The 26,186-nt window shown below is 45.6% G+C and overlaps 1 protein-coding gene across 1 annotated transcript in view; it reads left to right on the forward strand.

The window, feature by feature from the left end:
- The first annotated feature begins 2,565 nt into the window (after positions 1–2,565).
- Positions 2,566–26,186, forward strand: part of LOC132401004 (inositol-trisphosphate 3-kinase B-like) — an 80,222-nt gene continuing 56,601 nt past the window's right edge. Inside the window, exon 1 of the mRNA XM_059982715.1 lies at positions 2,566–4,883. Coding sequence (XP_059838698.1) covers positions 3,933–4,883 — 951 coding nt within the window. The 5' untranslated portion in view covers positions 2,566–3,932. The remainder of the gene's footprint in view (positions 4,884–26,186) is intronic.

Raw genomic sequence — 26,186 nt, forward strand, 5'->3', positions numbered from 1 at the left:
CACAACAGAGCCAAGCTGATATTCCTCCAATTTATTATGGGAGATTCCAGCTCCAAATTTGGCACTGTTACAGTGAAGGACATGAGTCTGGAGATCATCATCTGCACTTTTTACACAGTCATTGTAGTAGGTGGCTGAAATGTCTTCTCTCTTCCTGAACTATGACTTCCTCTCTACCACAGTGTACTTCACATCTTCTTTTGCTGGGACAAAACAAGAATGGTATTCCCCTGTTCCTCACTGTCTTCCCCACCTTCTTCCACTTTCAGCAGGTCAACTTTTGCAATTACTACCGGCTCTTCCAAGATTCCACCACTCCTCCCCTCACTTTACAGCATTCTGAAGGGGATTGTTCCCCCTTTCATTCTTATCAACCACTTCCCAACTGGTGCCACCTTCCCAAGCAGTCACAGGTGATGCAGCCCTGTCCTTTCACCTCTTCCCTTCCCACCATCCAAAGATCCAAACAGTCCTTCCAGGTGAAACAAGGATTCACACGCACTTCTTCCCACTATGGGAGCTTTATTCAGTGTTCACAATATGGTTTTTTTTTCTATAGTGGAGAAATGTACTATAGGAAACATCCTAACCACATGCATTATAGCTCAGAATGGCAACTACTCTGCCTGGGACCACAAGGAACAACGACTGTGGACAAAACAACTTACAAAACAAGAGAAAATCTGCAGATGCTGGAAGTCTAAGTGACACAAACAAAATGCTGGAGGAACTGGGCAGGCCAAGCAGCATCTATGGAAAAGAGTTAACAGTTGACATTTCAGGCTGAGACCCTTAAGTAGGACTGGAGAAACCAGCTTCTCCTCGGAAGACTCTGTCTACTGTTCTTGCTGCCTTGGTAGAACATTCTGCATAATCAAAGACTTCTCCCACTCAAACCTACTCCCTCCACCCATAACAGAGCCTCCAGGCTCAAATGCAATTCTTTGGCTGTTATGAGATTATTGAACGGTCCCTAGTTCTGTCATATGGTGAGATGCACTCTACCCTCACAATTTACCTTGTCATGGCCTTGCACTATGACTCTGCAATCCAATATTGAATTCCTTTACACACTACAATGTACTGCAGTAAAGAAACGATTCGCATGAAAAACTAAATGTTCACTGTACATTGATAAACGTGACAATAATAAACCAATTTTCTATTTATTTAATTTGCCAGTTAATTGTATTTGCCTCCACCACTTCCTCTGACAGCATGTTCCAGATTCCAACCATTTTCTTCACCCTCTGATAATCCTACCTCCCATTTTAAACCCGTGCCCTCTTATTTTAGACATTCCACATGGGAAAAAAATTCTGAATATCCTATCTGTGCCTCTCATAACTTTATACATCTCCATAAGGTCTTCCCTCAGCTCCTTCACTCCAGGAATAACAAGCCCAGACTCAGTGCAGCAGAATGGACTGGATGGGGCCAAACAGCCTACTCCTGCTCCTCTCTGAGGTTTAAAGAACGCTTGGCCCAATTGTTCCCCATAACTTAAGTCCTCCAGCAATCAGGCAACATCCCAGTGAATCTCCTCTGCCCTCCCTCTGGCACATCCTTCCTAGTCCCTGCTGGCCACATGAAAAGGGGAATCCTGTGTGGGAACTGCAACATTCATGGTGAAATCATTGGGAGTCAGGCACAAAAAAAGAATGGTTATGTTACTTCTATGTTTACTGGGGTGGATGTAATATAAGAAACTAGGATTAGAAATGTAAAACTGAGCTCAAAATAAAATCACCCAATGTAAACATGTTAATCCAACTTGGCGAACCAACACCATGGATTCTGGAATCATGCAGTTCCTGGTGATTGAGCAGTTTCAGGAAGCAGTGAGAATATGGAATGGAGGGAGGAGCAGGCACAGCAGTTCGGCCCAGTTTGGCCCCATGGTCTTTAAACATGAGGAAGGAGTTGGAGTAGCTCTGATTCTGTTGTACTTGGTGTGTGGCTTTGTGGCACACCTGACTCTCACAGTGTCATGTACCCAGGTTTGGTCCTGTCTGTGCGGAATCTGCATTTTCTCCCTGTGACCTGGTTTCCTTCAGGTACTCCGGTTTTTTCCCCACATCCCAAAGAATAGCTGCTGAGTGGCTCAATCGCCCAAGTGTGTAGGTGACTGGGAGAACCTGGGAAAGCTGATGAGAGGGTGGAGAGAATAAAATGGGATGGGTGCAGGTGTGTGCTCCATAGACCTTGTGGGCCGAAGGGCCTGTTTTGCGTTGTATAACCTATGTTTGCGACTTACCCATATCCATCCCTCTCTCAGTCGTGAACATACCCCCTGACAAATCACCAGACCCCTCCCCACCTGTGCTCTGAACTCTATCCTGCATAATCCACCACCTGAGCCAGTCAGACGTATGTGTATACGTGGGTCTGTTCCTGTCCGTATATCTGTCTCTTTATACTGTGTGCTCGTCGCTCTGTACTTGCATGCGTTTTTATGTATGTTTGACCTCGTCTGGCTTTGTCTTAGTGTTCATAACAGTGCCTTTTCCGTTGTCTGTGTGTCTCTGGTTGTGTACACTGTGTGTCGGTAACTGTTCCTGCTGCGGAAAGGGTCTGAGGGTCTCCTCCTTCCCCACTCCCGCTTTCTCTTCGCGGGATACCGAGGCAGGAAACTCCTGCAGCGGGCTGTCTGCCCCACCGACACGCCAAGAGAATGGCTAAAGACAAAATACGATCTGAAATCGCTTCCCCTTCAAAACAAAAACTGAAGTCAAACTGTTTCAAAATTAAACGGCAGTTTATTCCGCCACTCCGTCCAGGACATCGGCGCAATGAGCGTGCGGACGTTTTTAAAGAATTTGGGAGTTTTGCGGCTGTTGGTGTCCTGACATCTGAGTGTCCGGTTGTTGGACTCTCTCTGAGAGAGAGAGAGAGAGAGAGAGAGAGAGAGAGTGGAAACAGCTCACTTTGCTTCGCGCACACTTTGACTTTTTACAGCTAACTCACTTCCTTCCTGCGCGAAGACTGACAGACTTTCAGCTGATAACCAACCAGTTACTTAGAGAAGGGGGTGTCGGAAAATATCAGCGGCCGGCAGAGCACAAGGCGAAGAAAGACCAGAGAGCAGAGCCCGAGTCCGGTCTCCGTGGCCCAGAGGCATCAGCCCACTCCGGGGGGAGGCAGCGAGAGTCGGCCAGCTCTTTATCTGCACATCTCAGGCTGGACTGAAGGTTGGTTGGAAGTTCGATGCGGTACGTGCCGGGATGTACAGCAAGGATTTGATGCTCTTGTGGTCTCTGGCTGTCGAAGGGCTGCCTTCCAGATTTCCCTAGTGACCAGCAACTCTCTGGATATAACGTTTGGGGTACCATCTGCAGTCTGGGAATTCCACACACACACACTCTCTCTCTCTCTCTCTCTCATACACACACACTCTCTCTCTCTCTCATACACACACACACTCTCTCTCTCTCTCATACACACACACACTCTCTCTCTCTCTCTCTCATATACACACACACACACACACTCTCTCATACACACACTCTCTCACACACACACTCTCTCTCATACACACACTCTCTCACTCACACACACTCTCTCACTCACTCACACACTCTCTCTCTCTCTCTCTCATACACACTCTCTCTCTCTCTCTCTCTCTCTCTCTCTCACACACACACACACACACACACACACACACACACACACACACACACACACACTCTTGGTGCTGCTGGGATTGCATTCCAAAGACTGTTTCTTCTGGACATTTAAACTTTGCCTAGCAGGCTGCACAGAAAGCTGCAAGTGTGTGGGTGTGGTTTGATTGACATTGGAGGCTCGGCCCTCTTGCCACACATGTCCCCAGCACAGAGGCTCTGAGGCGGCTGCAGCAGGCTGACACAGCCCAGGGCTGGGACCCATCCAGTACCAGAGGACATGACTCTTCAAGCAGCCACTGAGCCCAGATGTCCTGTCTGCACCTGGTGCTCCCTGAGTCTTCTGTAGTGAGGGCAGAGGAGGCTGGAACGGATCCCTACCCCTACCCCCTGCACGCCTCCACCCCAGGACAGGCTGTTTCTGCCACTGTCCTCTGCAATGAGCAGAAGGATCGGATAGGCGGTGTGGAGGAAGAGGGGGGAGTGTCTGGCTGTCTGCGGGCGACCCCATGCCGGGGGGCTATGGCCACCTGCACCCTGAGCACTTTGGGAGTGATGAGCAACGAGGCTAAGGGCGAAGGGCCCCCACAGACGGGTAGATCAGTGCTGAAGGTGCCCGAGAGGCACGTGTCCCGGTGCCATGTCCGTCTTGTGCCTCCCTCCGACAGCCACTGGGTCAGGGAGGAGCTGGGCCCAGGGGTCAGTGAGTGGACCGTGCCTTCGAGGAGGCGTCCCCTCGAGCTGGAGAGGAAACCTGGGAGTGAGCAGGAGTGCGTGGACCGAAGGGGCCGGCGGCGGCCTGAGGCTGGAGGCAGAGCAGACTCAGATGGGATGGGCAGGGAGGAGGCAGGACATTGTGAGCTGGCCCTCCCACTGGCGGTCCAAGATGAGCGACTGTGCCAGAGGTTCATCTGTGACTGCAGCATCGGAGACGCGGAGGAGACCAGGGCAGGGAGCCCGTCCCCACAGGGAGCCATGACCCCTCAGCAGAGGGGGTCTCATGCGTTTGGCGGGGTGGAAATCCCCCACGTTATCATCACAGAGCACAGCGGCAACAGTTCCCAGGAGGCAGCTGAGGACTGTGAGCCCCCGGCCAGTTGGAACTCAAATCGCAAACTCTCCTCATCCTCTGCCTCCTCGGCCGGCTTCTCCTCCTCCTGGGACGAGTCGGAAGAGGACGTCTCCAGCGACACAGACAGGGTCCGGGAGGTCAGCCCAGACACACTGCAGGCAGTAGCCCATCAGCCCAAGGCCCGAGTGGTAAGTCCAGCTGTGACAGTGTGTGATTACTGTACTCTTTCCTCTCCATTATACCCTGTGATGATGGTACCTCCTTGCACCCAATTCCCTACTGTACCCCCCCAACCTTAGACAACTACAGTCTACTCCCTTCAGCCCTGTGACAAATGCGCCTTCTCTGACCCCATTACTCCCTGACAACTGTCCGCTCTCCTTCCTAATAAACACCCTGCATCAACTGCAACTTCTCTCCCTGTGAGACCCCACCACAACTGTGTCCCCTCCCTCCCCATTACACTGTACAACACCGTATTGCCTTCTCACACTACACTAGCCATATCTCCCTCTTGATTGTGCTTGATGAGCTGTGGTACTTTGTGGGATTCAGGCGCTGTAGCATGGGGGTTACACAGCCCCTTGACAATAACTGGTATGGAATTACAGTGTTGGCAGAGGAAATATTCCCCACTCCCTCTGGGGCTGAGCACTGGAACTGCCCCCGTCGCCTCTATTTCCTCCCCCTTACACTCTCCAACCCTTCGATCCCACTCGCCACCACCAGCGACCTTGCCCCCAGGCTGGTGTCATTCTGCCTCGGTACCGTGGGAGATCTCGTCCTGTGGAAGGCAAGTTGTTGTTGGGTTGGCGTGGAGGGTTGTGGAACAGAGGTTGGAGCAGCCACAACCTGCTGCTGAGTGTTGAGGTAGTGAGCCAGATCAGGGAGGAGTCAGCGAGGCTCGTGAGTGCCAGCTCAAGGTTTGCAATGCACAACATAAGAGATCTGAGCAGGAGAAGGACCCTTCACATCTGCTTCTCCATTCAATAAGGTCATGGCAACCATCAGCCTCAGCACCGCCTTCCTGAATTGACCCATGTCCCTCAACTCCCTCCCACACAGAAACATCCACCAGTTACTGTGTTGAACATAAAAAAACCTGCTGGAGGAATTCAGCAGGCTACATGCTGGCTGAGCCCGGGCTGTTTATTTCAAACTCCATGTTGCAGCATTTACTGAGTCTCCGCATTCCTTCTGGGGAGAGAATTCCAGAGATTCCAACCGAGTGAAGAAATGTTTCATTTTTGATCTGAGCAGCCCTGTAAGATCTTTGCAGTTTTCTCTGAATTTGTGAAGGTCTCCTCTGATTCTTTCAGAGAATACAGGCACAGAGCACTTTGTCTCCCTTCACAGGTCAACCTGTCATTCCACTGAACCATGTCCTCGATCGCATTCATTTTTAGTGTAGTTTTTCTGTGTTGTTTTTACGTAGTTCAGTGTAGTTTTTGTATTGTTTCATGTAGCACCATGGTCCTGAAAAGCGTTTTCAGTTTTTACTGTGTACTGTACCAGCAGTTATGGTCAAATGACAATAATAAGTGACTTGACTTGACTAATGTAGGGATAGTCTGACCAGACCTGTGTACAGGGTCCCGGGGTGGCCTGGCCAGGCTGTGTACAGGGTCCCGGGGTGGCCTGGCTGAAGTGTATACAGGGTCCCAGGGTGGCCTGACCAGGCTGTGTACAGGGTCCCGGGGTGGCCTGGCCAGGCTGTGTACAGGGTCCCGGGGTGGCCTGACCAGGCTGTGTACAGGGTCCCGGGGTGGCCTGGCTGAAGTGTATACAGGGTCCCAGGGTGGCCTGACCAGGCTGTGTACAGGGTCCCGGGGTGGCCTGGCCAGGCTGTGTACAGGGTCCCAGGGTGGCCTGGCCAGGCTGTGTACAGGGTCCCAGGGTGGCCTGACCAGACTGTGTACAGGGTCCCGGGGTGGCCTGACCGAAGTGTATACAGGGTCCCGGGGTGGCCTGGCCCGGGTGTATACAGGGTCCCAGGATGGCCTGGCAAGGCTGTGTACAGATGGACTAAGGTTTCTGTGAGGGTAGAATGAAGGGAAAAAGTGAGGGGGAAGAGTTGAGGGTGACACATAGTGTGAGAGGAATAATGAGGGTGGGGGGGACAGTGAGGATGGGAAGTCTGTGGGGGGCAGTGAGGTTGAGGGAGACAGTGTGGGGGAAGTGGACCTGTACAAACAGAATTGACCAATCAGCCCTCTTTGTCCTTCCGGTTATGATCTCCATCTACACAAGTTCCATTTGCCTGCATTAGGTCTGTACCCTTTTCCGCCTTCCTCTTTAAGTACATTCCAAGTGCCTTTCAGATGTTGTAATTGTACCCCCTCTAGCACTGCCTCTGGCCATTCATTCCACAAAGCCTCCTCTCTCATCTGGCAAAAGATACTTCTCAGGACCTCTTTAATTCTTTCCCCTCTCACCTCAAACTGGTGTCCTTAGTTGTAGATGACTCCTGCAGTGGGAAGAGATTGTCAGTCCTAACTGTGTCCTTCCCAATCTGCAAGTTCGTCCCTATATTCCAGTGAGAATAAGCCCAGCCTACACCCCTCCATTCCAGTCAACACCCTGCTGAATCTTTTCTGCCTTCTCTTTTGCTACCAAGGAAGACTAGGAGTTGTGCCCAGTGAGGGGGCCATACATGAGGTGACTGAGGGATAGACTGCTGCCTGCACAGGAAGTGGGAAAGAACTGGGAGAGAGGGAATCGGAGAGATGGTGTGGGGAGAGGGAATCAAGGAAAGATTGGAGAGAGGGAACAGGGAAGAGAGACTGGTAAGAGGGAGGGAAGATACTGGAGAGAAGGAGAGAGACTGGTTAGAGGGAATGGGAAATTTTGGAGAGAGGCAATGAGAGAGAGACTGGAGAGTGTGATTGAGAGAGTGTAGAGAGAGGTATAGACAGGAGAGGGAAAGGGAGAGAGACTGGAGAGAATAAATGGGAGAGGGACTATGAGAGAGGGAGGGGTAGAAACTGGAGAGAGGGAATGGAAGAGAAACTGGAGAGAGGGAGGGGGAGAGAATGGAGAGAGAATGAGAGAGATTGGAGAGAGGGAAAGGGAGAGACTGGAGAAAGGAAATGGGAGAGAGACGCAGAGTGGGATTGGAGGAGACTGGAGAGAGGGAGAGGGCAAGTCAAGAGAAGGAATGGAGAGAGAGAGAGAGTGAGGGAGAAACTGGCGCAGGAGTGGAGGAGACTGGAGAGAGGGAGTGGAGGAGAGACTGGAGAGAGGGAGTGGAGGAGAGACTGGAGAGAGGGAGTGGAGGAGAGACTGGAGAGAGGGAGTTGGGGAGAGACTGGAGAGAGGAAGTGGAGGACAGACTGGAGAGAGGAAGTGGAGGAGAGACTGGAGAAAGGGAGTAGGGGAGAGACTGGAGAGAGGGAGTGGGGGAGAGACTGGAGAGAGGGAGTGGAGGAGAAACTGGAGAGAGGGAGTAGGGGAGAGACCAGAGGGTGAGGGGAACAGGAGAGGGTGTGAAGGACTAGAAAGGGGGAGTTTCAGGAAGAGTGTTATTAAAGCAGAGACGAGAGCCTTATACCTTATCTACCCTAGAGAACCTACGGGTGACCCTGCCAGTGTAATGTTGCAGAATGTGCGGATATGAGGTAAAGAAAGCTCAAAGTTCAAAATTCAAAGTAAATTTATAATCCAAGTACATATATGTCACCATATACAAACCTGAGATTCATTTTCTTGCAAGCATAAACAATAAATCCATAATAGAATAACCATAATGGAATCAATGAAAGACCACAGCACCAATGTGCAAAAGACAACAAATTGTGTAAATACAATAAGAAATAAATAGTAATAATAATAAATAAATAAGCAATAAATGTCAAGAACATGAGATGAAGAGTCCTTGAAAGTGAGTCCATAAGTTGTGGGATCACTTGAGTGATGGGCAAGTGAAATTGATGGAAGTTATTCCCTTTGGTTCAAGAGTCTAATGGTTGAGGGGTAATAACTGTTCCTGAACCTGATGGTGTGGGTCCTGAGGCTCCTGTACTTTCTTCCTGATGGCTGCAGCAAGAAGAGAGCATGAACTGGGTGGTGGGGATCTCTGATATGGATGCTTCTTTCCTGCGACAATGATCTGTGCGGATGCTCTCAATAATGGGGAGGGGTTTACCCATGATGGACTAAACTGTATCCACTACTTTTTGTAGTATTTTTTTGTTTAAGGGCATAGGTATTTCCATGTCAGGCTGGGATGCAGCCAGTCAGTATACTCTCCACTATGTATCTATAGAAGTTTGACAAAGTTTTAGATATCATGCTGAATCCTTGCAAACTCCGCAGGAAGTAAAGGTGCTTTCTTTATAATTACACTTACGTTCCAGGCCCAGGATAAGTCCTCTGAAATTTAAAGTTGTTGATCCTCTCTGCCTCTGACCCTCCAATGAGGCCTGACCCATGGACTTCTAGTTTCCTCCTCCTGAAGTCAATAATCAGCTAACATTGAGTAAGGGGTTATTGTTGTGGTACCACTCAGCCAGATTTTCAACAGGCCCTGAGGAGGCTGAATGAACGGGGCAGGTTTTGAGAAGTTTGGATTTCAGTTTGAGAGGTCAGTAATGTAGGAGACTGAAACAGGAAGTTGCTGGAGGTGAGTCACAGAGGTTCGGAGGTGTTGGTTCCTGATACCTCGTTCTAGCTCTTGCCAGCCACTCAGTAGTAATCTCCTGACTCAAAGAGGGCCCTGAATGTGGAACTGAGTCCAACAGGGAGGAGGGAGGGGGAATGCCGATGATTTTAAAGGGAAAGGGAGACCTGAGCCAAGGGCAGTGACATCATCATCAGTGCCAGAGTATAGGGGAGTTGCATGAAGGGCTGGATAGAACAGCAGTATTCAAACAAAGATAAGGCTATGTCTATAAGGGCCTGAGCAGCACAGGGCAGGGACAGACTGGAGAGATATTGGTGTAATTAATGACCCAATCAACAGAGCTTCACGGCACCTTTTGCCTATCAGGACACAGCAGTGTATTGGTAGAACATAACAAGATGGCATCATTGAACAGAAGCTTAACTGGACGACAGGGGGCAATTTGCCCCCCATTCTCTATTCCCCATTTCGCTCTCTCATCTTATCTCCTTACCTGCCCATCACCTCTCCCTGGCACTCCTTGCCCTTCCCTTTCTTCCACGGCTTTCTGTCCTCTCCTATCAGGTCCCTCCTTCTCCAGCCTTTTATCTCTTTCACTTCAACTTCCCAGCTCTTTATTTCACCCTCTCCCCTTCTCCCAGTTTCACCTACCACCTACTACCATAGACAATAAGATATAGGAGCAGAATCAGGCCATTTGACCCATCGAGTCTGCTCCACCATTTCATCGTGGCTGATCCATTTCCCCTCTCATCCCCAATCTCCTGCCTTTTCCCCATATCCATTCATGCCCTGACCAATCAAGAATCTGTCAATCCCTGCCTTAAATACACATACAAACTTGGCCTGCACAGCTGCCAGTGGCAAAGAATTCCACAGATTCACCACTCTCAGGCTGAATAAATCCCTCATCTCTGTTCTAACAGGGCATCTCTATTTTGAGGCTGTGTTCTCTGGTTTTAGACAATCCCATCATAGAAAACATTCTTTCCACATCCACTCTGTCAAAGCCTTTCATCATTTAATAGGTTTCAATCAGGTCACCCCTCATTCTTCTAAATTTCAATGAATACAGGCCCAGAGCCGTCAAGCACTCTTCATATGACAAGCTGTTTAATCCTGGAATAATTTGCATGAACCTCATTTGAACTCTCTCCAGTTTCAGCACATCCTTTTTATGACAAGGGGCCCATAACTGCTGTCAATTCTCCAAATGAGGCTTCACCAGTGCTTTATAAAGTCTCAACATTACATCCTTGCTTTCATACTCTAGTTCTCCTGAAATGAATACTAACTTTGCATTTGCCTTCCTCACTACAGAGTCAACCTGCAAATTAACCTTTAGGGAATCCTGCACAAGGACTGCCAGATCTCTTGGCATCTCAGATTTTTGTATTTTCTCTCCACTTAGAAAATAGTCAACCCTTTCATTTCTTCTACCGAAGTGCATGACCATACACTTCCCAACACTGTATTCCATCTACCATTTCTTTGTCCATTCTCCTAACCTGTCTAAGTCCTTCTATACCCTTCCTATTTCTTCAAAACTACCTGCCCCTCCACTTACCTTCATATCATCTGCAAGCTTTGGAATAAAGCCATCAGTTGGCATATAACGTAAAAAGAATCAGTCCCAACACAGACCCCTAGTCACTGGCAACCAACCAGCAAAGGCTTCCTTTATTTCCACTGTTTGCCTCCTGCCAAACAGCCACTGCTTTATCCAAACTCAAATCTTTCCTGTAACACCATGGGCTCATAGCTCGTTAAGCAGCCTCAAGTGTGGCACCTTGTCAAAGATGTTCTGAAAATCCAGGTACATAACATCAACCTTGCTTATCCTTTTCATTATTTCTTCAAAGAATTCCAACAGATATGTCAGGCAAGGTTTTCCCTTGAGGAAACCATGCTGACTACAGCCTACTTTATCATGTGCCTCCTAGTACCCCCAAACCACATCCTTAACAATTGAGTCCAACATTTTCCCAACCATTGAGGTCGGACTAACTGGCCTATAATTTCCTTTCTTCTGCCTTTCTCCCTTCTTGAAGAATGGAGTGACATTTGCAATTTTCCAGTCTACTGGAACCATGCCAGAATCTAGGGATTCTTGAAAGATCATTATTTATACCTCCACAATCTCTTCAGCCACTTCTCTCAGAACCCTGGGTGTAGACTATCTGGACCAGGTGACTTATCTACTTTCAAATCTTTCAGTTTCTCAAGAACCTTCTCTCGAGTAATAGTAACTTCACACACTTCAAGACCTCTGACACCTGGAACTTCCACCATTGTATCTTGTTGTTCTTCCTCCCCTCCCCCCAACGTGTATGCAAGTTGGCAGTCGAATATCCTACACCACAGCAGGGTACATACTTCAGGGGTATTTTATTGACCACATTCATTGTCTTGGGACAACTTTAGGTTAGGAAAGGTCCTTTGAGAATGCATTCTCTCTCATCTTACTATTTTCCAGTTTGGTGATGAAATGTTTATTGTTGATAATATCCCAGAGGACCCAGTTTATTATTGATAATATCACCAAGGACATAGTTTATTATTGATAATATTACCAATATAGTTTATTATTGGTAATATCACCAAGGACATAGAGTGGTATGAAATGGAAATAGGCTCCAGCTCAACTCACCTATGCTGACCTTGATGTCTGCCAAGCTAGTCCCATTCATCTCCCTTTTATCCATATCCATCTAAAACTGTCCTAACCATGCACTTATCCAATTGTTTTTCAGATGTTACTCTTTTACCTGTCTCAATAACTCTTTCTGGCAGGTCATCCCATATATTCACTGCCTTCTGCATGAAAAAGTTTCCCCTCAGGCCACTTTTAAATCTTTCCCCTCTCAGTTTAAACCTTTGCCTATAGTTTTTACTTCTCTTTCCTTGGCAAAAAGATTGCGTGAGTTCACTTTATCTCTACCCCTCATGCTTTTATATACCTCTGTAAGGCTACGTCCACACTACATTGGATAAATCCATAACCGAAGCTTTTTCTCTTCATTTTTACCCTCCGTCCACACTAAAATGGCATTTTCATCCCCTGAAACCGGAGCTTTTCAGAAACGCTCTCCAAAGTGTGTAATTTTGAAAACGCCAGATTGGCCAGAGCAGTGTGGACGGGGTAACCGGAGAAATCTGAAAACTCTGCCAGACGGCAGTGCAATGTTTTCTTGAACACAATCTAACAATTTCAGAACAGACGGCAATGAGACTGACATCAGAAGAATTAGAACTGTACTCACCAAATACTTTGACCCATAAATTACTGAATAAATAAGTATACTCACTTTGCCCTGTTTTCTGTCCTTGCTTGTATAAAGGTGGTTTACCTATTTATGCAAGTACTTTTCTGACAATAGATGTGTAACAGCCTAATGTAACATTGTATGGAAATACAAGATAACACTGATGCAGATATGTTTTATACATTTAGCAAGGTGCCTTATTAATGCAACAGAGTTAGTCAGTTTTTCAATGTTTGTCGTCAGCCAGTTATACTGGCCATGAACTCCCTGTCAGTTGCCTCCGTACACTCCAGTATTTGTTTTTTTTTACTTTTAAGTTCTCCTGCGTGAGAGCCAACAGCTATCCATCATTTTAAGTTTTTCTAGTCTGTAATTGGACAAATGCACACTTTCATGGCGAGATTCGACACCAAACATGTCGCTTGTTTTCAGTAGATGAGTCCTGCACATGCACAGTGGGAGGAGATTCGCCAAAATCTCAGTTTCAATGTAGACAGTGATATTTTTAAAAACGCAATGTGGACATCTATCGTTTTTACGCAAAACCGGCGTTTTCAAAATCATCCGGTCTAGTGTGGATGTAGTCTAAAGGTCAACCCTCTGTCTCCTACAATCCAAGGAATAAAGTCCAAGCTGGTGCATTCTCTCCCTATAACTCAGGCTCTCAACCTTTGACAGAATCCTCCTAAATCCTATCTGCACTCTTTCCAGCTTAATGACATCCTTCCTATAACAAGGTGACAAAATCTGCACACGGTATTCCAATTGCAGTCTCAGCAACATTTTGTACAATGGTCTCAAGTACATTTGTAAACAATGGGCAGAAACACCAAGACCCTGTCAATCTTTCTGGCAGCATATGACCAGGGAGATTGGCAGGGGTAAGGCAGTGGATTTCAACCAGGTCTCCAATGCAGTTGTCTCCAAGAGAAGTTCTCTGAGCGGAAAATATTCCACTCAGGTGATAAATTAGAGCAGTTGTAACAATGCCTAACGGCCGTAGTACAGCAAATCAAATCTTAGGTTCTCCTCGAAGGTCAGAACTGAGTTGATGTAATGCAGCTGACTAATTAATATCTGATGTGGCTACTTACTTCCAGTCAGCACAGTAATGCACAATGTAGTTTCTTCAAGAGTTCAGGAAAAGACGGACAGAGATGCTCCCTGTCAATGGGTGTCACAACTTGAGAATATCCCAAAATCAGATACTGACAATGGTGTAGGCCTCGAACATGACAAAACCTGCAGTGCTGGAGGAACTCAGCAGGCCAGGCAGCATTTATGCAAAAGAGTAAACAGTCAACGTTTCGGGCCGAGACCCTTCATCAGAACTGGAGAGGAAGGCAAGATCAGGGTAAGGTGGTGGGGGAGGGGAGGAAGAAGTACAAGGTGGCTGGTGATAGGTGAAACTGGGAAAGGGGGAAGAGTGAAGTAAGGATTTGGGAAGTTGATTGGTGAAAGAGATAAAGGGCTTGAGAAGAGGGAATCTGATAGGAGAGGGTAGAAGACCATGGAAAAAAGGGAAAGGGGAGGAGTACCAGAGGAAGGTGATAGGCAGGTAGAGATAAGGTGAGAGAGGGAAAAAAGAATGGGGATGGTGAAGGAGAGTGTGGAGGATATTTACCGGAAGTTAGAGAAATTGATGTTTATGCCATGTGGTTGGAGGTAATTTAAAGACCTGATCACTGATGTGGCTTGGGAAAGGTGACAGGTAGCTTGTTCTCGATTGGTCCGGTGAGCTACTTCAGTGAAAAATCAAAATAAAAGCAGATGCTGTCTAAGTCAAAATCCAAAAATAAAAACTAGAAAATGCTGGCGATGCTCAGCAGGTCAGGCAGTACCCATGGTGAGAGAAGCAGACTCAATTTTGGAGGCAGTGTTGAGGATGAGATGGGATGCCGGGAGAACCAGCAATGAAGCGAGATATTTCTCTTCTGCGAGCAATCTCGTTTAATGTCTTACCACAAAGACGGTGCTTCAGATGGTACAGCACACCCTCAACGCCCCACTGAAAACCTCAGCTCAGTGGGAATTCTCTGGGAAACTGACAATTGCGACAATGAGCAGGAGGATTGAGGGATTGTATCTTGAGATCTGGTGTGAGTTGGGGCATTTCCTTCTTTAAAGGAGAAGATTGATGTGGCGTTTTTGGCGTGGTAATCTATGATCAACAACAGCAATGTCACCTTGTCTAAAGCAGTGGGTCCTATAACAATTAGATAAATTGAAAATGGGAGGGGGGAAGGAAATAATTCAGTCCTTCCAGTCTGTCTACCAAAAGAAGATAATCCTCTATCTCTATGTCATACTCTTACAGTAGTAAGTGACTAGTAAGGTTTGGACTGGTTAATAATTGCTTGTGGATCACATTAAAGTGGGTGGATTAGTGGACAAAGAAAGAGATTTATCTAAGATTGCAGTGGAACCTTGATCAACTGGGCCAGTGGATTGATGAATGGCAGATGGAGTTTAATTCCAATGAATGTTTACCAGGATGTTGCCTGGACTTGGGGGCCTGAGTTGCTAGGAGAGGTTGTGTAGACCAGGACTTTATTCCCTGGAATATAGGAGATTGAGGGGTGATGGAGGTATATAAAATCATGAAGAGCATCAACTGGTGAAAATATGTTGTCTTTTTCCCAGGGAGGGGCTGCTAAAAACAAGAGGACGAAGGTTTAAGATCAGAGACATCAGGGCAGCTTCTTCATGCAAAGGTTGGTGTGAATTTGGAGTGAGCTGCCAGAAATAGTGTTGGTGGTAGGCACATCAGCGACATTTAAACACCATCTAGATAATGAACATGGATAGGAGGAGTTTAGAAAGCTTGATGGGCCAAAGGTGGTCTGATGGGACTAGCTTGCTGGGCAACACAATTGGCATGGACGAATTGGGCTGGTGAGCCTACTTCCATGCTTTGTAACTCCATGACTCTAAATGTGAGGTGTTGCACTTTTGTGAGACAAGCCAGGACAGGACTTACACAGTAGGTAGTAGAGCCCTAGAGATTGTTGTAGAATATTGTGACCTTTGGGTGCAACTACATAGTCCCTTGAAGGTTGTGACACAGGTGGATAGTCTGGTGAAGATGGAACTTCAGTCAGAATATTGAGAACAGGAATTTGGGTGTCATTACAGCTGTAGAAGACATTGTTAGTGCCACCTCTGGAATTCTGTATATAGTTCTAGTCACCCTGCTACAGAAAGGATGTCATATTTAGGAAGATGTTATCAAGACTGGGGACTTGGATTATAAGGGGAGACTTAAAGATTACAATTTACAATTTTCTTCCCTGGATGCTGAGGGGTGACCTTATGAAAGTTTATAAAATCATGGGGGGGCATCGATAAGATGAATGGTCAAAGTATTTTTCCCAGAGTGGGGAGTCCAAAACTAGGGGGCATTGGTTTAAAGTGAGATGGGAAAGGTTTATAGAAGACTTTTTCCACACAGAGAGTGATGGACATATGGATTGAGTTGCCACAGGTTGTGGTAGAGGTGGCTACAATTATGGCTTTTAGGAGGCATTTGGACGGAGACATGGAAAGGAAATGTTTAAAGGGTTATGAGGCAAATGCAGGTAAATGGAACTAGTTCCCTTTGGTAATTTGGTCAGTGTAGGAGATTTAGACTGAAGGGCCTCTTTCTGTGACGCATAACTCTATGACTTTACTCTTATCTCATATCCTCTAATGTCTGGAACATGCTGCCAGGGATGGTGGTAGAAGCAGATACAATAGTGACATTTAAGAGCCTATTAGACAGACACATGAATATGCAGGGATTGGGGGAATATGGATCACGAACAGGCAGAAGAGATTCAGTTTACTCTAGCATTGTGTTCTGCACAACATCAACAACCCAAGGGCCTGATCTATGTCTGTGTTCTTTGTCAATCAACTTCATAGATCTTGGAAATCCTAGTTGTTCTCCAGGGAGTCCTTAAATTCCACCCTGGGCTCTGGGAATTAGCCAAGCACAACACAATGCAGAATGCAAGCTCTCAGGCTTGTATGTCTCTGCTGGAATCCCCCCCACTCAGTCACTGGTAAATCCTACTGGTCATCTGGGGAGAAAGGGCTCACCCTGACTATTGTCTAGCACCTGCTGGGAGGTATGGAAATTCTTCCAGTTTGAGATGGGATTGGCCCAATGGACAATGGAAAAAGAGCAGGAAATATCTGCGGGGAATGTGATGAAAATATATTGGAGGTTGCTGTAATCAGGAAAAAGGAGGCTTGGACATTTTTCCAGTAAGGGCAATGCAGGTTCAGTTCCCGCCTCTGCCTGTAAGGAGTTTGCATGGTTCTCTCCATGACCACATAGGTTTCTTCTAGATGCTCCAGTTTCCATCCACGTTCCAAAGATGTACGAGTCAGAGTTAGTAAACTGTGGGCATGCTATGTTGGCACTGGAAACATGGCGACACTTGCGGGCTGCCCCCAGCACATCCTCAGGCTGTGTTGGTCATTGACAAAACAATGCATTTCACTGTATGTTTTGATGTACATGTGACAAATAAAGCTGATCTTTTCCTTTATCTTTATAAGAGAGAAGCAGAGTGTTGAGAGATGAGCGGGTTTATCAAGGTGAACCTGGTGAAACTGCTGCCACTGTCATGCTAAACGCAAGGTAGTTTTTGACAAACTAAAGGCTCTCCTTGTCCAGAGCATCATTGTAGTCCACGTAGCGGTGGGGACACATAAAACTAGGAGGATCTAACTAGGATCTTCAGGACTGAAACAGAGTTATCCAGATGTAAACAGACCCTTCAATTCAACTCATTTGTGCTGACAAAATTGTTTTGCTGAGCCTAAATGAGTTTATACCATTTGCCAGCCTTTGACCCATATTTGTCTAAACCTTTCCAGTCTCCATACCTGTCTGACTGCCTGTAATGAGAATGTAATACCTGTAATGACTGCCTGTCTGACTGTAAATGCAGTGTCACTATCGCTTCCTCCACTGGCAACTACTTTTATATATACTGTACATCACCCTCTGTGTGAATAGGATGCCCCTCAGGTCCCTTTTAAAGCCTCCTCTAGACTCCACTATCCTGGAGAAATGACCGTGACCATCCATCCATCTTACCTATGTCCCTCATGATTTTATAAAACTCTGCTTGCCTCCTTCCCTTCTGTCTTGAGATGGTAAATTTGGCAGTGAGAAATCCAACATTTTGCATTGATTAATAGCATAGAACAAGGCCATTCAGCCCATTGAATCTACATGGTCTCTCAGACCATTCTAAGTAATTTCTATTCCCACGCTTATTACTTTGTGACGTATTCTGTCTTACACACCAAACTTATCTCTAGAATCTACCACTTCACTGACTCCAGTGTCTGACTAGCATACTAACCTGCATGACCTTGGGATGTAACTGGATAACTGTAGTATCCAGTAACAAAAAAGACACTATGGTATTCTCTTTAATTTTAATTTTTCATTATTTCCTTAAACTGACTTTGTTTAGGGTTCCCTGTTACTACAAGGTCTTCATCTCATTTTCCCTTCCACTGTTTAGACAAGTAATTCTATAATCTTTCCCTTACTTGAATCCTCCCACTACCCTCCAATTTATTCACTGAAAGCCCTGTCAATAACTAGAACTATCCAGCTTAATCATGCCACCTATCAAACCAGATAGCTTGGAAGAATTTTCTACGTACCTCAGTTTTAAATCATCAGTTCTTTATTTTGTAACTATGTCCCTTTGTTCATATAGTGAAAACATCCCAACATCTACCCTGTTAGGCACCTTGGGATCTACTAAATTTGAACAAGGTCACCCTTCATTCTGAACACCAAGGAATACAACCCAAACTGTCCAGCCTGTCTTAATAACACAACCCTTTCCTCCCAGGAATTATACGCCAAGATGCTGGAGGAACTCAGTGTGTCAGACAACATCTATGGAGGGAAATGGACAATTGACATTTTGGGTGGATAGAGTTTCTCTGCTCAAACATAATCTGTCCATTGCCCTCCATACATGCTGCCTGACCCACTGAGTTCCTCAGTGTCTTTGTGTGTTGTTCCATATTTCAAGTTTCTGCAGTCTCTTGTGTATTCATCCCTGGAATCGGCCAGGCGAATCCCATACTATTCTATCTAAATTCATATCACGCTGAACACTTTATCTACATGCTCAGTGACCATTTTATTAGATACATCCTGCGCCTAATGGTGTGACCACTGAGTGTATGTTCATAGTCATCTGCTGCTGTATCCCATCCACTTCAACGTCTGACATGCTGTGCATTCAGCGATGCTGTTCTGCACACCCCTGTGGTAATGCATGGATATTTGAGTTACTGTTGCCTTCCTGTCAGCTTGCACCATTCTGGCCATCCTCCTCTAGCCTCTCTTATTAACAAGCCATTTTCACCCACAGAGCTGCTGCTCACTGGATTTTTTTGTTTGTTTTATTGCACCATTCTCTGTAAACTCTAGAGACTGTGGTGCATGAAAATCCCAGGAGATCAGCAGTTTTTGAGATACTCAAACCACCCCATCTAGCACTAGCAGTCATTTCACGGTTAAAATAACTTAGATCACATTTCTTCCCTGTTCTGATGTTTGGTCTGAGAAATAACTGAACCTCTTGTCCATGGCTGCATGCTTTTATGCAATTGAGTTGCTGCTGCATGGCTGGCTGATTAAAACTTTGCATTAATGAACAGGTGTACTTTTGTACCTAATAAAGTAGCCATTGAATGTATATTCTGATTACCGTACCTATGCATTTGAGATAAAACTGTTTTTTGTCTAATCAGTTTATCTACTGAAAGTAAATCACTCTGTATTATCTATACCTAACTTAGCTTTCTACAGTAAAGAACACTGATTGCCTGAGGCTTCCACAAATATTGAACACACACAGCCCTGCCCCTCTGTACCCAGTCTCACACTGAACAAGTTTCTGGCTTCAGTAAATTCACTCAGTGCTGCAGGGAAACCTGTTCATGTTTATAACCCAAAAAAATCAAGGCTGAGTTGGCTAACTGCTGACTCGGCTTCCTGCTTGCAGCATTTCTGATTCATGCACAGAGCACCTGGTTGTACAGAGCAGGAGGAACAGGATGAGGTTGTTAGGCCACACCAATCTGCACCAGACTCTGTTCCACTTTCCTACCTGTTCCCAAAACCCTACAGTCCAGAAAACAATCAGCAGCTTCACCCTTCAGCTTCCACTGCTCTCTGCGGTGCAGAGTTCCAACAATTTACAATTCTGAGAGAATAAACTCCTCTTCTTCCTGTGCACTTATCACTGCAGTAGAAAGAATAGATTATTTTCTAAATGAGGAGAAAATTTAGAAATAGGTGGTGAATCCCTAATCAGGATTCCCAAAAGGTTAACCTGCCAGTTTAGTTGGTAGTAAAGGAGGCAAATGCAATGTTAGAATTGGTTTTGAGAGAACTAAAATACAAAAACAAGGATATACAGCTGGGGCTTAATAAGCTATTGGTCAGCTGCATTTGGAATATTGGGAACAATTTTGGGCCATGTATCTGTAGAAGGATTTTCTGGCCATGGAGAAGGTCTAGTGATGATTCACAAGAATGACCCTGGGAAGGTAAAGATTAACATGATGGGCATTTGATGATTCAATGGAGTTCAGAAGGATGAGGGGGGCTTTTTGAATTTGACTGGATACTGAAAGGCCTGGATAGATTGGACACGGAGAAGGTGTTTCCATTAGTTGGATAGTTTAGGATCTGAGGGCACAGCTTCGGAATAAAGGGACGTGCCTTTAGAACTGAAATAAGGAGGAATTTCTAAAGCCTGAAGGTGGTGAATCTGCAGAATTCAGAGGGCTGTGGAGGTTGTTATTGCCTGTTTTCAAGGAAGAGATTGATAAGGGGCTTAAGAATTATGGGGAGAAGGTAGGAGAATGAGGTGGAAAAAAAAGAACAGCTATGATAGGTGAAGCAGACTCAGTGGGTCAACAAGCCCAATTCTGCTCCTCTACCTTACGGTCTTATGAAGGGATCTTAGAGCCCAACCTATAACTCAGTGCAAGTGGTCAAGCAAGAATCAGAATCAGGCTTAGTATTACTGACAAGTGTCGTGAAATTTGCAATACATGATAATATAGAAAGCAAACTGTGATTTACATCAAGATACATATGTCTATCAAATAGTTACATGAAATAAATAGTGCTAAAACAGAAATAAAAAAAGTAGTGAGGTAGTATTCATGGCTTCCATGTCCATTCAGAAATTGGATGGCAGATCGGAAGAAGCTGTGGGAAAGAAGATAGGGTACTTGCCTTCTTTGGTCGGGGTATTGAGTATAAGAGTCAAAAAGTCATGTTGCAGCTATATAAAACTTTGTTTAGGCTGCATTCAGAGTAATATATGCAGTTCCATTCACCATATTACAGGAAGGATGTACAGGATTTGGAGAGGATGCAGAATAGGTTTCCTAGGAAGCTGCCTGGATTAAAGGGAATGAGCTATCAAGAGAGGTTAGAGAAACTTGGGTTGCTTGCTCTGAAGTGTTGGAGACTGAGGGGAGAACTGATGTTTATAAGATTATCAGAAGCATAGGTGGTCATATCTTTCTACCAGGCTGGAGATATCAGGTAATTGAGAACATGCACTTAGGGTGAGATGGGGAAAATTGAATGGAAACGTGCAGGGTACGGGCTTTTCACAGAGAGTGGTGGGTGCGTGGAATGAACTGCCCAGGGAGTGGCTGAGGCAGATACAACAGTGATGGTTAAGAAGCATTTAGATAGGCACACAACTGTGCAGAGAATGGAGGGATATGGATCATGTGCAGGCAGAAGAGATTTAGTTTGGTATGCCCTCCAGTTGAGACAACTGTTTGAGCATCACTTTAGAATCTTGCATGTTTCAGTATGATCATCTTTCATTATCTAAACTTCAAAAGAACAGGCCTGATTTACAGATTGAAACTCTTTGGCCCAGCACCTTTTGGATCTGACTGGTGCTAAACTACAAGAAGTCCAGACTGTGTAAATTGCCCCAGTCATCTTCTTTTGTAAAAGAGAACTGTATTTTTTAAGTGTAGGCACTTACTTGGTCACATAAGGGTTCCAAGATTCATCCATAACCCAAAGTTTCCCTAATTCAGAAGCACTGTCAGCTGAACTTCCCGAAGATTGCTACAGTTCTTAGTTAATTTTAGATCTTAGTTAGAATTAGTTAACTATATATATCTGCTGTGCTTCAAAATGTGCCAACCCGACTGGCATTGCCAAACCACAGAATGTTAGATGAAAGAGGACAGGTGGTTTGAAAGAGGGGTTAAAGAAGCCATCTTTGTCAAACTGGAAAACCCATCCCTGAACAAAGGGGATGGGGTACGATACCACCTATCAGCTACTTACAATCCAGTCCAAACATCTCTACCCCAGCATCACCACAACAGATCACACCTCCATTCGTACAAAGATAAAACTAATGACCCTCTCATTACCTCTGCAACTCTTAAAGACCCTCATGTGATTGTTACACCTTTAAACAATTCATAGAGTTTATGAGCCAGAAAATTAGCCACTTTGGATCAGAACTTAGGAAGCCTCTTGGATGAGTAGTGAAATGTCTTCTGGGAGTGCAATTATCTTGATTTTGTACTGTTGATATACAATGGCCTGTATGACTGACATAATGTTAGATGAAAGTGTTTCAACTTGTATACACTGCAAGTAAGGATGGGAAACTATATTAAAGGGAGAACATTGGGAAATAGCAGGTCAAAAGCATCCATGGAAAGGGAGGTGTTATTGTTTACAGAAGACCCTTTGTCAGAATTGGAAAAGCAAGAAACATTCACTGGGAGTTGCGAAGGACAAGGAAGGGAAGGATGGGACAAAATGTTCATTGCTGATAAGGTGGAGTCAGGGTTACCATGGTAATAAACAATTGAGAAAGCTCTTCAGTTGGTAACTCAATGAGGAGACAAAACAAAGGGACATATCAAAGCTGTGAAAAGCTTTGGACTCATTAATGTGTGGTCACATTAATGCAGTTTGTTTTAAAGTGCATAAAGATAGTAACCTTCACTTGTGAGCTTCAAAGAACATAGTTATAGTTCCTGGTGTCATACCATCCTGAGTGCATCCCTTCTCCATCACCTGCCTATCATCCCTCTTGCACTGTCTCCAAGCTTTCTCTATTTGTGAGCCAGCCTCCTTTTCCCCAGTCTCTTCAGTTCGGTTTCCAACCCCCAACAATTCTAGTTTAAACTCTCCCCAGTAGCCTTAGCAAACCTCCCCGCTTTTCCTCAAACAGGGAGCTGGGTTGGCCTCCCCTGTATAGCATTGAGCAGCAAACTGTGAGACATTGCAGCAGTCTAGAATAATCCCGAGGCCAGGAACCTAGGGGTGGACATAGCGGCACAGGGAACAGAGCCACTGCCTCACCGCTCCAATGACCCATGTTCAATTGGCTGTCTCTTTGAGGTGTTTGTACATTCTCCCTGTGTGGATTACCTTCAGATACTCCCACAAACCAAAACTGTGCAGGTTAGTGGTTTAGATTGCTCCCAGTGAGTCGGGAAGTAACAGGAGATGAGGGAATCTGAGTGAGAATAGGTGACAGACAAGTGAAGAGGAACATGGGTTTGCACTGATAGACTTGATGGGCCAAATGTTCTCCTTCACAGTCATAAGGAAATTTGAAGAAATGTATGTATCTCTGAGGTTGCAGAGGATTACAAATCATGGTGAAGAAAGGGAGTGGGACGGCGAGAGCTAATTCTTTAAATAGCTCCGTTTCATTGGAATCATTGTGAGTAAAACTGGTTCTGTGAGAAGTAAGACCAGTGGTTTCCAACCAGTTTTGTTTAAAGTGGACAACATGCTTTGCTGATGTTATTTGGGGAGTTTAATACTGGAAATAAATGCAATTCGGAGAACAAAGATCTCACCAAGAATTGCCTTCCTAATTACTGGCTGGAGCTGCAATTATCTAATAATTGATGTTGATCAGCAGTCTATTAACAGTTGATTGAACTGGTGACACACAAAATGCTGGAGGAACTCAGCAGGCCAGGCTGCATCTATGGAAAAGAGTAGAGTTGACATTTCAGGCTGAGGCCTTTCATCAGGACTCGTGAATGTTGGCATAGATGCTATGTGAGCTGCTGGATTGAGTGTGTGTTGTCAGTTTAAAGTTAGTTAAATGCTAAATACAGGCAATCCCTGGGTAATGAACAGCTCACTTACAGGCTTCTTTACATACAAAAGAGCTCCCATAATATTATTAAATGTCTGACCTCTGTCCATATGTTTGTTCCTATGAAGAGCAGACCTTGTTCTTATTGAAGAGTTTTGAACAAAATGTTACATGTCCTTTCCTGCCACAAATGCTGCTGAACACTCTGGGTTTCTCCAGCAGATTGTTTGTTAGTCTGGATTCCAGCATCTGTAGTCTCTTGTGTCTACAAAACTAGTTTCCCCACTTTCTCTACTGTTAGTAATTGTCCTTTCTTCTTAGTCCTATGTGGTTTTGATGCCATTCATTACAGTACTGTGAAGGTAAGATTACCATATTGAGTGACTTTTTTATATTTCCTGAATTACAGGAAATATAATTGTGGATATCTGTAAAATGGAACTTGTTCGTGACCTGTACTGAACTTGATTCCAGATTGGAATCACTGGCTCGCTAATTCTCACCAAATTCTTGGCTTGAGGTCTCTGTTAAAATTGCACTCATTAGAGTCCATCTGTGTGTCCAGACTCCTGTCTGAGGACTAAAGAAAATCAAAACCCACACCAATTGGAGATATAACTCTGTAGGCCTCTCTCACACACATATACTCTCTTCCTTTCTTGCTCCCTTTATATATCTCTCTCACTCAGTCATATATTTCCCTCTCTCTCACACACACATAAAATCTCTCTCTCTCTCTCTCTCTCTCTCACACACACACACACACACACACACACACACACACACACACACACACACACACACACACACACACAATCTCTCTCCCGCTCTCTCACACATACACAAAATCTCTCTCACACACAGACACACGCACAATCTCCCTCCCTCTCTTTGTCTCTCTCACACACATACACAAAATCTCTCTCTCACACACATACACAAAATCTCTCTCTCACACACATAATCTCTCTCCCTCTCTCTCACACACACGCACACACATTGTCTCTCTCCTCTTCCTCTCTCTTTTTCTCTCTTTCTGCCTGCAGCTCCCCCTGCCTCTCTTCCTCTCCCCTCATCCCTGTTTGAGCTAAAGGCATGCTCTGCCAAGCCTCACCCCCACCCCCGAGACCACGGTCATTTTCTCCCACTGCTGTGTTCTGCACACACTCTTACTGCTGTCCACGATCACTGAACTGCACCAAGATCTCTCCCAGGGAGAGAATACCAAGAATACAGTCCCCAGAGAGAGAAGGTTTATCGTCTTCCCTCTCCCCATCATCCCAAACCAGAAGGAGTGTTGAGCCTTGGACTCATTACTGTCAAGTGCAGCCCCATGAAGACCAAACTCAATCCAAGTAGCCAAAGTTCAAACCACAGATGAGAAACCTGCCCCCAGTCTGAGAGGCATAATAATGATGGAGAATGAAGGCTCTCATTGTTATGGCTGTACAGGACTTCGGTGAGACTGCAGATGGAATTCTGGTCAGTAACCCGGTTTGAGTAAACGAGAGAGGGTGCAGAATTATTCACAGTGATTTTGCTACGACTGGAGTGCTTAAGTAATGAGGAGAAACGAGATAGGGATCTGAGGAATGACCTTAGAGAGGTTTATAAAATTATTAGGGCATAGATAGGGACAACCTTTTCCCCAGGGTAGAGAAGTCTGAAACTAAAAGCCATTGGTTTAAAGTGAGAGAGAAAAGATTTGAAAGGGACCTGAGTGGGAGCTTTTACACAGAGGCAATGCCTTTGTGGAACAAAGTGCCAGAGGAAGTGGTTGAAGCGGGTATAAGAAAAATGTTCAAAAAACATTTGGACAAGTTCAAGGTTAGAAAATATTTAGAGGGACTTGGGTCAAACTTCGGGAAATGAGACTAACTTGGCTAAACTCCGTGGTCAGCATGAGCAAGCTGAGCTGAAGGACCTGTTTCTGTGCTGTATAACTGAATGAGGCGGGGCCCATCAACGTGTGCTGCGTTGTCAGGCAACCACAGCTGACAGAATTGTTTTCTTTTGAAAAGGCAACTTTTTAATAATGTGGTTTTGGCAGGAAAGAAATGGTGAGACTTTCTGACAGTTCAATTTGGAAAGTACTCAATAGCACAGCCCTGTGACCCAAATAACTTGGTTTGCCTTCAGAGGTGGAAAACATCTCGACCTCTGGGGAGGTGTGAGAAGGAAGTAATCAGATGAAAGAGTTGTTACAAAAGGAGGGAGCTAGGCAGCAGGAAGACAGGGCAGCAAGGTCTCCCTCAAAAAAAATGGGCCACACAGCGTACCCAGGGTGGGAGAGACGATCTTCCTTCCCATCAATTCCAATCCCCTAAACACAAGAGGTTCTGCAAATGCTGGGGGTGGGGAAAGGGTACAAGCTGGCAGGTGAGAGGGGAGGGGTGAGAGGTGAGGGGGAGGGTGTGTGGGTGTGGGAGGCAAGTTGAAAACAGAAGCTGG

Source organism: Hypanus sabinus, chromosome 10 (genome assembly GCF_030144855.1).
Source record: "Hypanus sabinus isolate sHypSab1 chromosome 10, sHypSab1.hap1, whole genome shotgun sequence".
NCBI lineage: Eukaryota > Metazoa > Chordata > Chondrichthyes > Myliobatiformes > Dasyatidae > Hypanus > Hypanus sabinus.